General features: G+C 35.5%; 1 protein-coding gene across 1 annotated transcript in view; it reads left to right on the top strand.

Annotated features, from left to right (window-relative positions):
- Positions 1–15,005, top strand: part of LOC149802181 (mitochondrial carnitine/acylcarnitine carrier protein-like) — a 40,381-nt gene extending 25,376 nt beyond the window's left edge. The window contains exons 7-9 of the mRNA XM_089956597.1: positions 943–1,052; positions 7,331–7,455; positions 13,739–15,005. Of these exons, the coding sequence (XP_089812723.1) occupies positions 943–1,052; positions 7,331–7,455; positions 13,739–13,816 (313 nt within the window). The 3' untranslated portion in view covers positions 13,817–15,005. The remainder of the gene's footprint in view (positions 1–942; positions 1,053–7,330; positions 7,456–13,738) is intronic.
- The last annotated feature ends 1,402 nt before the right edge of the window (positions 15,006–16,407 follow it).

Below are 16,407 nucleotides of genomic sequence, written 5' to 3'. Positions count from 1 at the left end.
GCATGACACACATGAGTCAAGGTTTATTATACAGTTTGTTCTTTTTTCTTCATGAGAGTATATTAAATAAATATATGAGCACGCAGAGATGCAGTTTTTACTCACAAAATTTTCCATGGGACATGTTCTGGAAAATAACAAGAATGACAACAACCACAACAGTAATAACTATTAGTAATACTACTCCTACAATAAAGAATAAAACAATAGCTTGTAATAGTGCTCTTGGAATTATACACTACGATTTAGCAATATAGAGAATTTACCATCTGATTAAGACGTTTTGACCCAGATATATGAAATCTTCTGCTGAAATCCATCTTTTCTTTCTTGTGATCTTTCTTGGGGGAAATTCCTCTTTGGGAGTCTGAGTCACCAATCTGATTTTCATAGCCGGGTCAACAATGGGATAGCCAGGTGATGGGTAATTTTAATTTTTTTTTAAAGTTTGTGTGTTGTGCTTAATTATAAAAGTAGTAAGTGTCACATTTTGAGCTGAATGTGGCAGCGACTGGAATATAATCAGGACATATTGCCAGTAGATTCCAGAGACCGGTTTCATAGTATTAAAGTAGGACCTTCTTTGTGAGACTTTGTACATGGAATCGTCAGTGTATGGGGACCATACTTAACGTCTTTTAATGTTCAACATTGGCATAATTTAATTCAGTCATTTAAAAGTTTGTTTTTCTAGACATTTTCGGCAACCTTATCTACAGTATGAACAGTATTTAACCAGCAAAATGTCCATGATGCTGGCCTGTTAATTTCAAAAATGGTCTGGGCTTATGAACTGGAAAAAATATAACCCTAATTCTCAATTTTTTTTAAAAAAGTTGTGATATATTAGCATCAAGCATAACTTAACATTGAATATACACTGTTTTTGTTTTCAGTTCTTTAAAGTGTTATCAGCTTTGAATTTTCTTTGATCTTTTACAGCCGTGAACAGTTAAGTGTAGGCAGAACACTGTTTGCAGGAGGGATGGCAGGTATATTTAACTGGGCTGTAGCCATTCCAGCAGATGTTCTTAAGTCCAGGCTTCAAACAGGTAGTGTTTGTATAATTACTATATATATATATATATATATATATATATATATATATATATATATATATATATATATATATATATATATATTGGTCATCCATACTTAGTCATTATTGAGGTTGTCTTTTGAAAATTGGTTTCTAGCTTTCAGCTGAAATTTAAAGATATTTTATACCTTTATAATTTTTGTTTAAAGATGATAATGTTGACTGAGAGATCACATTCTACATGCCTGGTTTTGGATCAGATTTAAAGGTTGACTTGCTGAATATTTTATCATAGGATGTCACATGCTGTCTGGATATATAGGGTAATTTTATTTACCCCTCATGTACAGTCTGTCTGAATCACCAGGTGAAAAGAATTAATTAATTTTGACTGCCGTAAGGATGTTACGTTTCAAAACAGGATATTATGTAAAGGGAATGGGCAGCTGGCTGGATATGGCAAGAAATTATTTCAGTGGGATGGTCAACATGAACAAAATTTGAATAATTGTCTGTCCTGCTATAGCTTTGCTATAAATAATTGAAAAATAATTGTTTCAGTAGCTATTATGGTTATATTTTTGGTGTTTTACTTTTTTCTACCTTTTCCTCCTTATCATTCTTCATATTATTATTTTGATCACCATTTTCATCGTAATTAGTAATTTTTCATGAATATGCCAGCTCCTGAAGTGTTAATGTGTCATTAGATAACAAGATGTAAGTTAGCTCTCTCTTCAGACAGAAATGACATCATCATTAATAATGTTAAGATTTTGAGTTTGAGGTTGTTTTGCTTACCTGGCTATAAGGTCAAACAAGCTTATGGTATGCATTCATGATGCCAGCTATTATGGTTTTGGTGTAATTATTATGCTTTTTTTCCACTGAATTATGTCTTACACTTGCCAGCATAAGGATTACACTTTTCCTGTAGATTAAAAAAAGAAAACAAGCAGTTAAAAGTTGTGTTTGTCATTTATATTATCATCTCGTTAATTCCACTTGTCATGAAAGTTTGAGAATATCCTGGAAAGAAAGACTGCTGCATAAAAATGGCACATGAGCTAATTTGTCCATCATAGACCTACATGCACTTTCCTAATTTTCTATTTATAGTAACTGTATATGACCCATTTCCAAGAACACAGATGGGTTTCTTTAATTTGGAACTTTGCCATGCAGATTCATTATATTGATAATCAAGTTAGTTAGCAGGTAAGTCAGAACTTTTAAAGAAAATGGCTCCAGATATTGAGTGACACAGGCTTTTATGGTTTGACTTGTGGATGAAAATTTATAGAGCATATGGATCAGAATGTCTGCCACCATCCCTTTTCTACACTGGCATACAGGGTCAATGCCTCATTTGATTTTGATGAAAAGGAAGTGGGCCCTTCTTTCTTCCACCACAGTCAGAAATAAATCGAGGTCAGTGACCCAGGCAGTACCAAAGCTTATTTATCTTAGAGTCAGCTGCTAGTGTCCTTGAAATCTCGGAGATGTAAGGCCCATTCTGATGCCTTCTTCACAGACGTTCTGGTGTTAGACAAGAATTATGCTGCAATCTGAGTTAGTCAGATTACTTTACTGTGGATAAAGGCATTCTGAGCACCACATCAAAGCTCGTATGCAGTATAGTGGCCACGTCATCTTTGTTGGACTTAGCGTCTCTTCAAGCTTGCTGACAAGGTTAGCAATACACATGCCTTAGAGTTAGTATCAAAGGTAATTAACAGGGCACCTTGACTATGCAAACCTAGTCCTACAGATTGCCTCTTCTGTTCAGTGGCAAGATAGAAGAAGTGCAGAAGCAAGCAGCTCAAGAGCTGCCCCACCATCTCTCTGCGCAGCAACTAGTACCTTATGGTTCATCTCTGACTCACCCTCAATGATGTGAGGACTGAAGACAAGGGGATACAAGGATACAAGACCATTTCCTATGTGACCCAGAAACCAGCTGCAGTCCCAGTCTTGTATGTGGAAACAATCTGCTAATCAGTTTCAGAGGTGGTTATATCAAAGGGATCTCTTGCCGTTGACTCGTGTACCTCACTATCCATTTGGTGTCTGACTCTTGCTCTTCAATCAATCTCTTTCCAACAGGTGAATGGATGATCCAGATTGTCTCAGCACTTCAGCTGTCATTTTATCAACCTACTCTCCTTTTGTCCTCTCCATTCTTAACGGAAGTACTGTCAGACTCAGTAAGGGACACACTTTTGCAGCAAGATATCTGGACACTGAGAGAGAAGTGGGCAGTGGGGGATTAATCAGAATCCACAATCTCCAGGGCTTTCTTCCAAACTTTTATGGACAGGACAGCCATTGGCAAGCTCAGACCCATCTTCAGTCATCAAAATTAGTTCATACTTTGACCAAAATTAAAGGTGGAAATGTTAAGATCAGTGCACCTCTCCATCTGTCCAAATGAATTTACCATCTGTCTCAATCTGACAGGTGCATGTTCTCAAATTCATGTCCATCTGTTGTATGAAAATTCCTGCAGTTTGCATAACAAAGAAATTGTTATCAGTTTTGCATGCTCTTTTCCAGCTTGAATGTAAGATTTTTACATTAGTCTAGTGGTGATAGGAGCCATCTTTAAAGGCTTTCATCTTTGGAGTGTCTTTCTTCAAAGCAAGGGCATGCTCCTCATCTTAGACAACTTGGTCATAGTGACATACTTTCTCAAATAGGGTGGTGCCAGATCACCCCAACTCAGCATTCTTGTCTGTGAATTTCGTCATTGGTCTGCACATCACAGCATCAACATCCTGATCAGACATATTCCCAGCAGACTCGATGACTTGCCTGATTTTCTGTCAAGTAAGGGACAGATTCTGCATACAGAATGGTCCCTCCATCCATCCATAGTCTTTTATCAGATTTTCCAACTTTGGGGGTGTGCAGTGATGGAACCTGGTAGAATTGCAGACTGCTCACCTTTGTCTCCCCAGGTTTGGATCCAGAGGCTTGGTCCATCAGTTCTCTTTTTGTCAGTCGGGAGGTTCTGTGCCTGGCCAGGCCAAATCTTCTTAAACAGCTTTGGACCCAACTGTTCATCCTTGACCATACTGTCAACTTCTTCTTGCATGTGTCTTGTCTGGATAGCCTTGCAGCATAAACAATTCATCCCTTCAGTTATGGAAAGAATTGCATGAGCTAGAAGGCCCTCCACTTTCAGAGCTTATGAAGGGAAGTGACACATTTTCGGGGATTGGTGCAAGTTAAGAACTTATCCCTATAACTGTTTCTGTTTCATTAATAGCTGACTCATCTCGGTGGCTGTTTCAGGAGAAAATATGGGCTCCGATTACTATTAAGGGCTATTGTTCTATGATAATGGGCATGTTCCATTATCAGGTTAGAGAGATTCTTGGTCATAGCAAAGACCTCTCTGACTTGTTGTTCAATTGGATTTGCATAGCCCTGAATCACGCACACATTTTCCCAACTGGGGTCTTTCCTGCACTTGGCTGAATTCAGTCCAGTTCAAGCCTTTTGCCAGGACCTCACTGAAGCGCCTTTCATACAAAACCTGTTTCCTGATAGTGTTCGCTTTGACATGCAGATTCAGTGAATTATTGCCATCTCTTTTGACCCAGATCTATCTTCAGTTTCAATCAAATTTCTTGACTGTCCTTATGACACAACCTGGTTTCATAACCAGGAATTGGTTGCCATCAGTGGGCAATCAGAAGGTCATCGTATGACCTCTCTTCTATATTGACAGAACCCTTGAGGCTTTCGGATAGAACCCAGTACATTTGCTTAGACTTTATCTGAAGTGGACTGTGTCAGTTTGTGGAGTTCAAATAAGATCTCTGCTCGTGAGATAAGAGCAATCTCTGCAAACCTTGCCATTAACCATCATGTAATATTAAAGTTATTGTTTAGGCCATAGGTTGGCATGCACAGTCAACCTTCTTGAGTTTATATCTATTAGACTTGGCTCCACAGCAGTACAATGTATATCTGGTAGGCCTAGTCTTAGTCATGTATGTGGCTACCAGATCCAAATGACATCAGCACCACCCCTCTGCAGCTTTCTTGGGATTCACCTGGAAATTTGATGCTGTATGATGTTCACATTATGGTAACCATGGTACCTTTGGTTGTGCTGCTTGCAGGTTAGGAGAGTGGGTTAACCTTCATATAGGAAATCAAAACAACCTCACTCAGAAGTTAACCAAGGAGTAGGTAGGATGCTCAACAGTCCCTTTGCCTATTATCCATTCTTCTAACATTAATGTGATCAAGGAATGGCAAATTTTTCAGTAAATTCATGTTTCTTCGAGAATACTTAGCCAATCACAGTACTTTTAATACACTCCCATCGACCCTGTAATGTGTATGTGTTTGAAATAGGGAAATTGCTTATGCAACTTTAGAGATAAAGAATGTAACTTGGAGAGAACATCTGTGTCTCTGTGTGTGCTAGAGTGCAAAAGATTTTTAAAAACTTTTATTTTTTAACATTTTATGAAAATTAGCAGAACAACATGCTTTCCTTCTGAATACTGTTTTGTTGGTTTTCCAGTATTGTTTTTATCAGCTATGGCCATGGGACATTTCCAGGTCATTGACTGGCCAATGAACCTACCACAGTATATGCTAACTGTAAATAATCCGGCCAGGTATATTTTAGGCGTGTGTTTCACTTAACACATGACCACAGGCTTTTTCTAGAAAGTAAATTTCAAAGTTTTATAAAATTTAGTGGCTAAAATATATTTCCAATTTTGAAGTGGGTTTACTCTCTTATGGAATTTTATAGTGTAAAATTAAAATTCAGGAACAAGAATTTGTTTCAGTTTTCAGAGTACAGGTGTTTCAGTTTGACAGAGAAAATATTAGATATTAAAGAAAGAAAATTGATCATTAAATAAAAAATTAAATTTTTACATGAGTGGGTTAACCTTCGTAAGGGGAATCCAATCATCTTTCCTCAGAGGGGGCCCCAAGTGGTCTAAAGCGCTCTCCGTTACGGACCACTACCATCTCACCTCTGTCTGCGTGGGTTCGAGTCTCAGATTCAGCATATGTGGGTATGTGAGAAAGCTTGCCAGTAGCTTCTCGTGGGTTGGTGGTTCTTTCCATGGTTTTTCTTAGGTTCTACCTCCACCATTAATATTGGCTGCCATGTATAGCCTATCGTGTGCTTAAAAATGGTGTTAAACCCTACAACAACAACAACAACTTCCCTTGGAGGTTAACTGAGGTAAAGGTAGGATGCTCACCATTCCCTCTGCCTATTACCTATCCTCCTAAAATTATGTAATTGGGGAAAGTATTTGAAGGAGAATGGAAATGTGTAAGTAATCTGATATGTTTCTCTTAAAAAATTACTGAAGCACAGTTACCATTATAGCATTTAAACTCTGTTATAGATGCAAGCTTTTGCCACATAAATAATAAAACAGTTGCAGAATTACACAAAACTTAAATCCAGCTTTATCAAGTCACATTAATTAGGTCCTATCAGATGATTTATTCTGGGTAATCTAACTTGTATTTCACCACTCTTAACACCATGGTCATCAGAAAGTACTGAAGGTGCATCTTTATGGATGGGGGTTTGAGTAAAAGGTACTCCAGTAACTGATTGATTTGGTGGTGTTGGCTGCATTAGCTTTGCTTGAGGTTGAGCAAGCATTTTAACAGAAACATGATATAAACTAGTGGTTCTTAGCCCATGGGTTGACATGCTGTTCTGAGTGGGTGACCAAGATAAACCTGATTTTTTAAATTTCTTACCCAAGTGCTTTCTTAGCATTTGATGGGTGGTGAGGCTAACACCACAAACCTATTCTGGGCTGCCATCCATAAAAGATTAAAAACAACTGATGTAAGGGATTATCTTTACAGGTGATTGATTTGTAATTATACTGGTAGTAGTTTTATTACAATAGCAGTAATAAATTACCTGTCCCTCCAGCTTTGCTTACCTCTTCCAGGACAGAATTACCCTTGTTCACATAATAAACTTCATGCTGCCATAGATGAAATGTTCTAAAAAGTCTAGAACAGAAAGAGCACAAACTTAGCCAGAATCTAACATTATTGGCCCATGGTTAGTAGCCATTCTCTTTCTCTGTGGTCACCATTGTTAATTGGTCTATTTTAAATCATTCGTAGAAAAATTGCATTTTCTTATGCCAAAGATGCATTATCACATCCAGATCTATTTTTTAATTTTATTTGAGTGATAATAACTCTACTGCTTTGTGTATTTAGTGATTGTATAAGCTGTCTTGTTGAATTAACAATTGTTATTTATTTCTCCAGCTCCTGAAGGGACATACCCTAATGGGATTCGTGATGTGTTCAGGCATCTGGTGAAAGAGGAAGGCATATTTTCTCTGTACAAAGGCTTTACACCAGTGATGATAAGAGCTTTCCCTGCAAATGCTGTAAGTTACATGGATGATCTTATACCAGCAAACATGAAGTTTATAAAATGAGTTGATTAGAGTTGTCTCCAGTAAGTGGCTTTCAGTGGAAGTGGACTATTTTTGTCCAGCCTTCTTTGGCCGAATCTCAACACAGATGTCATTTTGCTGTCAGTGTGTATATCCATCCATTCACCCACAGGTTAAATTAGCCTCATTGTTAAAGATTCTCTTTCCTTAAGGAGGTCTCTTTCATCATTTAGTGAGTTTTATAAAGTTCATGTCTAAAGGTTACAACTTTGAGATTCAATTTATAGCCTGATTTCTTCTCCTTGAGTGATGAAAAATGATTTTTTTTCTCAAAATTTTGTAATGTTGATTAAAAGCAGAATTAACTTGAAAGTTATTCTTGGACATACCCCTGTATAATTTTAGTAACTTTGTTACAGTATTTTTAAAATATTTGCCTAATTTTTCTCTTGCTCACAAAAAAGCATTGTGGAATGATTTCAACAAGACACTGGTAAATGATTAAATACTCAGTTTACTCTATCCTCATCCTTAAGAAGACTATTTCTTTAATTGTATGTAAAACTGTTTGTGTACATGACAAATGAAGAAGGAACAATACTATTTCTGCTCTTGACATTTCATTAGTTACCTATAATTAGCACTCACTTGTCCTTTAGGAACATTAAAATGAGCTGTTTGTGTGTTTGATGTCACTTGTTCACACTTTGATAAGGGGTTTCTCCCATCAATTGGTACCCATTCAGTTGAATGCCAATTGAGGAAAGTAAGTGGATTAGCAGCTTTAAAAGTTTCCATGAGAATATTTTTCACATTTACTGCACAGTCATTATTTTGATTCATTAGTTAATAGAGCTGCTAGCTGCTGTTTCCACTGAATTATGGCATGGGTATTTTCCAAACTGTGATGCATCCTCAGCACTGTGACAGCAATTAATTGTGAACATTAAAGCTGTTGTTTTTGAAAGATGAAAATAGTACTGATTACAATAAAAAAAATATAAATTGATGCTTTAAGTGAAATGGAATCAGAATTTATATAAACAAAGTCACAGATAATTGTTGCTGAAGTACACTATAGAGTATGAACTATTTGAGTACTGGTTGACGTAAGGATCTTGATAAACATTGCCTTGATATGGAGTGGAATCAAATTTTCTTTTCGTAAACCAAGTCATCGTTTTTTCTTAAGTTTATTTTGAGAGACAAATAAACAGAGAAAATACGTGATTAAAATCGTGTTTTTGTAGTTTTTTAAATCTAATAGTTTCTTACAACATATAAAAATAACAATGGTAATAAAGAATACGGCCCTTTTGGGCAAGTGGAGTCTAAGGTATGGCAAGTCAAATTTTAAAAGCCACTTGTCCTGGTCCTATGTCAGAAACAAAAATTGTTGTAGCCCTGAATATGATCTTTAAATATGTCAGTAATATTTGTTGTATAAAATCTTGAAATAGTTTGTAATTGCAATCAGTATGATTAAAATAGGACCTTACAACTTCCAACTTCACAGTACTGTAGAAAGATCTGACAGCATCCATAGCTGCCAACCCTCACGAATTTGGTGTGAATTTCACGACTTTTTCAGCGATTCACGAATTCACGCCGTAAGACAAAAATTCACGAATTTTCCGATCCTCAGTTATTTTAAATCTTTAATAAAATAACCGTTTTCCCGTTAAGCGCTAGTCATGATATTCGCAGTTGCCGAAACGGTCCGGTACCGCTGGTCATAATATTAGTAGATCTACAGCCGATTAGTACAGTTGGCCCGGTCGCAAGCATTTTAGCCTATTTTAATCTATATGTATAAGAGTAGTTTTACAAATGGTTTTGAGAGAAACTGGGGCCTAACCGGAAATTTGCTCCGCGCATGCGTCGAAACACTGATTCGAGTTACCGTTCAGCATCGCATGTAAGATTTTGAAAATGTCTTCACCGCCAAGGAAAAAGAAATGTATTACTCAAAAAGTGAAGTTTAATTTAGAATATATCAAAACTTGGCCGTGCATTCTGTCATTAAACGTTGATATTCATTCATGCTTTTTGCACTCAGTGTGCCATCGCAGAGACGATGTGAGGAAGAATGTCGGTTGCAAAGAAATCGTATAAGTTGGGAAAATTAAGAATTCGAAGATTTCAGCTCTGGAATATTTTAAACCATTGGTGGAAGACCCGCAGGCTGCCAACGCTTAAGCATTATTTGTGAGTTTTCCTGTGTCGAACACAATCTACCTTTATCAGTTGGAGACCATGCTAAACATTTGTTCTGACATATGTTCCCGGACTCGAAAATCGCTTCCAAATTTTCCTGTGGAAGAACCAAAAATGCTGCAGCTCCTGTGCATTCCTCACAGCAACAGTGACAAGGAAAGAGTATTTTCTTTAGTGAGGAAAAATAAGACAGACTTTAAGGCCTCCTTAGCTGCAGAAAATTTGTCAGCAATTTTAGTCCCCAAGATCAACCAGCAGGCAAGAAGTCGGAACTGTTTAGAAACAAATTTACGATCAAGCATTTGAGGAAGTTCAAGTCTGCCACAATATCATGTCTTGATAAATAAATATTTCTGCATATATATAGTGTTTTATTTTTATTTTGCTAACTTGATATAGTGTAGTATTGACGGTCGGAGTAGTCAGAGTGGATGGAGTTATTGTCATAGTATTATTCACGAATTCGTGTCCAAATTCACGACTTTTTATCCCTATTTTCACTAATTGTGAGCCTGGAAGGTTGGCAGCTATGAGCATCCAATTTTTGGTCATTTTATGGTTTTCTTATGCAGAGGGTGCTAATCATTCTATAAGTAAACAAGAATTCAGTTGATTAGGCTGTAAATATGTAAACGATGTTGACAGAAATGAATAATTAAGATAGTTGTGAGAAAAAACAATGTTTATGGTTGTTGTTTTTGGCAAGTAATGCTAAATGAGTTCTGGAATTGATAGAATAAAATATTCACCATTTATTCTTACTGGACATTAATTGTTACTATGTGTAGGTGTGTGTGTGTGTGATTTGGATTTTTAACGTAGCTTTAACAATTTTTCAGTCATATCGCTATGATGTCTGCAGTGTGGCAGTTTATAGTAATGTCTAGCACTGGGGTATTGCCACAGACATGTAGCATGGTGTCCCACCCAGTCACATTATCCTGACACCAGGCTGACCAGTCCTAACACTAACCTCTTATTGCTGAGTGCCAAGTGAGGCAGCTGTTAGTACCATTTTTATATACTGTGTGTAGGAACTGTATATAAATGATTATTTAGAGATGCAGTAGAAGTTTGTTAGTTTTAATAAACACAGTATCCATTTTGAATTGGCTAAGTAGATCATGAAGAAAAAAATTGATACAACATATACTTGCACATAAGATGACTCCAATTTTGCAAACTGCAAAGACCTAGATCTACCATCGCATAATGTGCAGGCAGATTTATATCTGTGTAGTTTGTTAGGAGTAATTAGTAGAACCAACAATATAGACCCTAATGTGTATGTACATCATGCTATAGCAGATTAGGATCTTTGTTGTTTGCAGTTTGATTCAGTTTATAAGCAAGTATACATGGTACTAAGATTACTGATAATCATTCTTATTATGGATTCGCATCTCTGCTTAGACTGAACCTTGACTGACATCCTGGACAGAAGAATAATCAATCAATCAATCGTATTTGCATACATGCCAGCCATTATGCTTTTTCCAATAATTTCACAGATGGATTAGAAAAGACAAAAAATCTATTCAGAGATTAACACATGAATTACATATTACAGTGTTCCTTTCTAGGGCAGCTTCACGCCACTTGCAGGCTGTGTGTAAAGGATTTTAATATTGGTCATGGTGGTAAAACAAAAAAGCATTGAATTAGCTCGTTTTACTAACTTCAGTACTAAGGTGACTTCGTTTTTTTACAGCAGAACTAAATTGTGGACACCAATTTTATAAATGCAGATTTATTATGTACCGAATTCTTAATAGAACACAGACTACCCCTAGCGGTAGAAGACTACATTGGTCCTTTGTTCAAACGGATGTTTCCTGATTTCAGAATTGCAGAAAATATGCATGTGCAAGAACAAAATCATCTAATATTGTTTGGTGTTTAGCAGAATATACTTCACGTAAAATTGCAGAAACCATGAATATTGGGCCGTTTAGTATTGCAACAAGACAGGAGTAGTGATTATGATGACAAAAAGTTGTACCCAGTCTGTGTAAGAGACTTTGACAATGAAAAGTGCAAAGTCAGAGTGCTCTTCTTTCATTACCAGAATTAACAGTAGATTCCAATGGAGAAAACAATTTTTTATTTGCTTGATAATGCTTTGAATAAATATAAGTCAGCAGAACTGTCTGGGGTTTTCAGCTGATGCTGCATCAGTGATGACTGAAATTCATAAAGGAGTTGCATTGTGTATTTTGAAAAATTACTCCATTATTGTTCATATCAGGTTGTCTCTGTCATATGATGCTCTATGTGTAGGAAAGGCTGCTGATAAATTAGAAGGAGAACGCCTGAAGTATCAAGTTGGCACCCTACCTGACAATGTACTTCATATGGACAGGGTTGATTTTTTTCATCTTATTTACCAGCTAAAAGATCCAGTAACTGGAAGATATAAATTTCCTCTTCTTTGTCAGGCTATGAAAGGAATATTGGTTCTTTACCATTCTAATGCTGACTGTGAGAGATTGTTTAGCATTGTTAACAAAAGTAAAACTGAATTCAGATCCAGGCTCTGTAACCCAGCACTTAATGCTCTACTGGTGTGCAAAACATTTATAGTCTCAGCTAGTACAAAGTGTTTTGAAATGCAATATGAGAGTCTATTGCTTTTTAAAGCTCAAAGTGTTATATAAGAAAATTTGAATCAGTAATTGATGTTATAAGTCCAGAGAATAAATAAATCATTTTGCACATAAACTCATTTAATTTGTATCATATTACATGTGGATTACTCTTTTGCTTGGATTACTCTTTTTGTCCACTTGGATTACACTTTTTCCTTGCCAGGGGTTGGCATGTATGTATTCACACTGTATCCTAGGTTTGATTTTGCTTAATAGACCTGTATGGTTCTTGAACATGCTTTTGAATAACAGTTGCCAAATTCAACCAAAGTACAGGCAACCTCAGTTTTTAATAAACTTAGGAGCAACAAGATGGCTGATTTTGTAAAAGAATTTTTAAAGTCTTCGTTTTTTAAAATCATTCACATGCATTTTTTGTGTGCTTTTACAGTATTTATACATAATGGTTAAAATATAGATCTGTTTATTTAATTATTATTTTAATAAAATGACTTGATATCGGGGATATTGTGATATCCTCTGTCCGTAAGTAATGCTATCTCATAAACTATGGTACAGTTAGATATCAGGGATATTGTGATATCCTCTGTCAGTAAGTAATGCTATCTCATAAATTATGACACTATAAGGTCCAAAAAATAATTATATCTGCTGTCTTTTAGTCATGCTACTTTGGTATTACTTATTTTCACGGTGGACCAATTTTTGTGGATTTCATTGTGAGCCTTAGCTTATGACTGGAAAATACTAAAGCTTACGCTTGAGGCACAATTACTAATGAAACACCAGAGTATTGAAGCGCACACTTCACTGATTTTCTGACAAAACCATGTTGCCAACATCACATCCACCAAGAACACTGGTACCACCAAGAACACTGGTAGACAAATCTTAGATGGGTAAATAACCCCCAAATTGTTGAATTAAACAAGTCTAATATTCTTACAACCATGGATAATTAGGTCTGATCTTTGATGCATTTTCACTTGAGCCACATACATTCAGCATTAATCTTTGACAAGGATTTAAGTAAAGTCTAATGGTTGAAGTTGGTTCATACATGAGACTGGCTCAAACAAATGAGTGATTCCATTGATTTCCAATTTAATTACCTTCCCACTTTGGTGGGCTCTAGGCATCATCAAATGTTGACAATACTTGCTAATTGCATTGAGCAAGGGGCAACTGGTCACGAGTTAGATTCACACGTCTACTGTGCTAATGCCATCATCATCCAAAAGTTTAAATGATGGAAATATTATGGACAGTGTTTTAAGGAAGAGATCATACACATGTATTTTAATAATTGATCAGCTTATTGTTGTTGGAAGTTTCACAGAAATTGATATTTATGTGACAAATTTATTAGTTACATTTGTCCTTAGATCTTTTGTATTACATCCTGCTACATAAACATTAATTGTATTGTTATTATAATTTCTTTACAGGCTTGCTTCATGGGATACGAGTTAACCCTGAAGTTCCTAAATTGGTTGTTCCCGGAAAAAGAAGTCACAGCTGTTTAAAAAATGTACCCAGTGCTATTCACAACGAGTTTCTTTTACTCACAGTTGGTTGGATTTCGTGCCACTTTTTTCATTCATAAATCATGAGTTTTATACAGACTTTTTCTCTAGGACTGGAGTTCAACTATCAGTCCATCTGTATCTGTGATTGTGCATTCCTCTGCCTTATACGGATTTAAAGATTTGTTTGTCCATATTAAGGTGATACTGTCTTGAAGGTTTTACTTGTCTTGCCTGTATATAGTCAGTGAATTTTAATTTCAGACATTTTATTTCAATGTTAAGTGTTTGAAAACCTTGTTACCTCATTGACTGAATGACAGGTACATGTCGATGAATACTACATTCAAGCTTGGACTTCCAAATTAATTGGTGCAATAAGAAACTATACATATAAGCACAATTCCATAAACTTATATACAATATACTTAAAATAATGTATGATCATTAACTCAAATACAACAGGATACTTTATTTGTATTAAATTATTTTTGTAAATTGCTATAATTTTAAATAATTGAATTATCTTCATTTGATCTGTCTGATTTTACTGTTGAAAGTCCTTTAAAATATGGGCTTTCAATTTAACAAATAAGTTTAAATTTTTTTACTCGCTTTCTGTATGTTCCAGATGTTTATATAGGAGACTAATGATGCTTAAGAGTTTTCTGGTTTAATTTCTGTTTGGTCGATTGTATTAATACTTCAGATCTTGATTTTATTCTTTTAATTATATTGCATGGCATAAATGTACCTTTACAGATATGAACATTGGTAGAAGGTATTTACATTCCTGTTTTCATAAGATTTTGAGTTAGTAGCCTTTGTCAGTCTTGATATACATCCTTTTTTTATATTATTCTAGGGCATTACAACTAGAAACTTTGAAACAGTAATAGAAAGTAGAGTTTTGCAATTTGGTTTTTTTGTTGTTGCCATTATTCAGATTTAAGAAAACCAAGTTTATGAAGGATTTTTCACATGAAGTTGATCTTTTTTTAAGACTTGAGTCATGTATTGCACTTAACAAAAGATAATAATATCCAGTAAAATGTTACAACCTTCATATTAATCAAATTTTGGATTCATTAGAGGATGTATGCTTCGTATTTGCCATTATCTTGATTTTTCACCTTTTAACTTACTTGTACTTAATCATAATAAAATTTAATAAATTTTATATTATGCACAGAGTTGTTATTATAAATATATGCTTCCTTGGCTAATATATCTCATGAACATGGACAGCTTGTTGTTCTCCACCACATCAGCAAAGGACATGGAAAATGGTGTCTATCTGTTCTCCAGTCTGGCTTTCCATCTAATCATTTGTGCACATGCTTGTGAACATTCTGAATTCAAACATTTTTATTTTAATATCAACTCCCAACAAGTTTTTTTGGGAAATTCAAGATGACTTAAGTGAAGAACACATTCTTTACGTAGGTTGTTGTTATCCATCCAGTCCTCTGTTCCCAATTATGTTTCCACACATTAACTTGAATTTTTGAATTTTCCACCATATCACTGTTGCCAAATGTTTTCAGTAGCTTGAAATTGTGGCACGGAAGAAACTTTTTAATTTTGGATTGTCAAGGTCAAAGGACTGAAAGATGGAAACTTTGCATAGAATCTGACTTGTATCCCAGATACCTTGTCCAAGCTTTTGTAAAATGGTTTGCATTTGAGAAACGAAAGACGCCTATTGATTTGGGGGTCAATATATCATGGTCATTATGACCGTACAAAGAAAATAAAAAGGTTTCTGCAGAATATCTTAAATTTTTTTTATTACTTATATTGACAACTTTGTTGTTGGCTTGCATCTGAGAGAGCAGAGATGCCAGTTCATGTTGGGGTCAAAAGTCAATTTCAAGGGACTGAAAGATGGAAAAACTATATCAGCAAAACTAATCATGTTCAGTATCATATGACTTGACTAAACTTTGTATTTGACTTACATTTGATTTGACTAAACTTTGCAGATGACTTGATCTGAGAAAACTTTGTAGATGACTTGACCTGACTAAACTTTGTAGATGACTATATTCAATTTGACTAAACTTTGTAGATGACTTGCATATGAGGCTAGGAAGAAACTTACTGATTTGGGGTTGAGGGGTTAAACTTCAAAATGAGAGTGGCATAGCACAGGAGTTAAACTGGTACCATTCTTATTAGTACCTGAGTATGTGACCAGTAAATGAAGATTTTACATAAAAGTATTGTACTTTTTGACTCCTGGTGGCTGTATAATGTAACATTTTACAGTACTCATGTTAGTTTCAGCCTTTGATGAACTTAAAATACATCTCATTGGTGCCAGCAGATTCAGACCATATTTAATTGAATATGGAACCATTTTTTTATATGACAAATGTATTATGATCTGATAATTTTAATATCAGTAGTATAATACCAGTTGCTATTACATAGCTGATACTGTTCCGAGTTAAAATACCCAGACCATATCAGTGCTAAAAAAATCATAGCCCGATGCTCGAGGCCTGTCTGATTTTAGATTAGGCCCCTCTTGTATTCTAAGTGCGATGCCCATTAGGTATTTTTAAAACAATTTGAGAAAACTTTGA

The sequence above is a fragment of the Sinohyriopsis cumingii genome, chromosome 4, assembly GCF_028554795.1.
Source record: "Sinohyriopsis cumingii isolate HCF-2022 chromosome 4, ASM2855479v2, whole genome shotgun sequence".
NCBI classification, from domain to species: domain Eukaryota; kingdom Metazoa; phylum Mollusca; class Bivalvia; order Unionida; family Unionidae; genus Sinohyriopsis; species Sinohyriopsis cumingii.
This window is presented reverse-complemented; position numbering and strand designations above follow the sequence as displayed.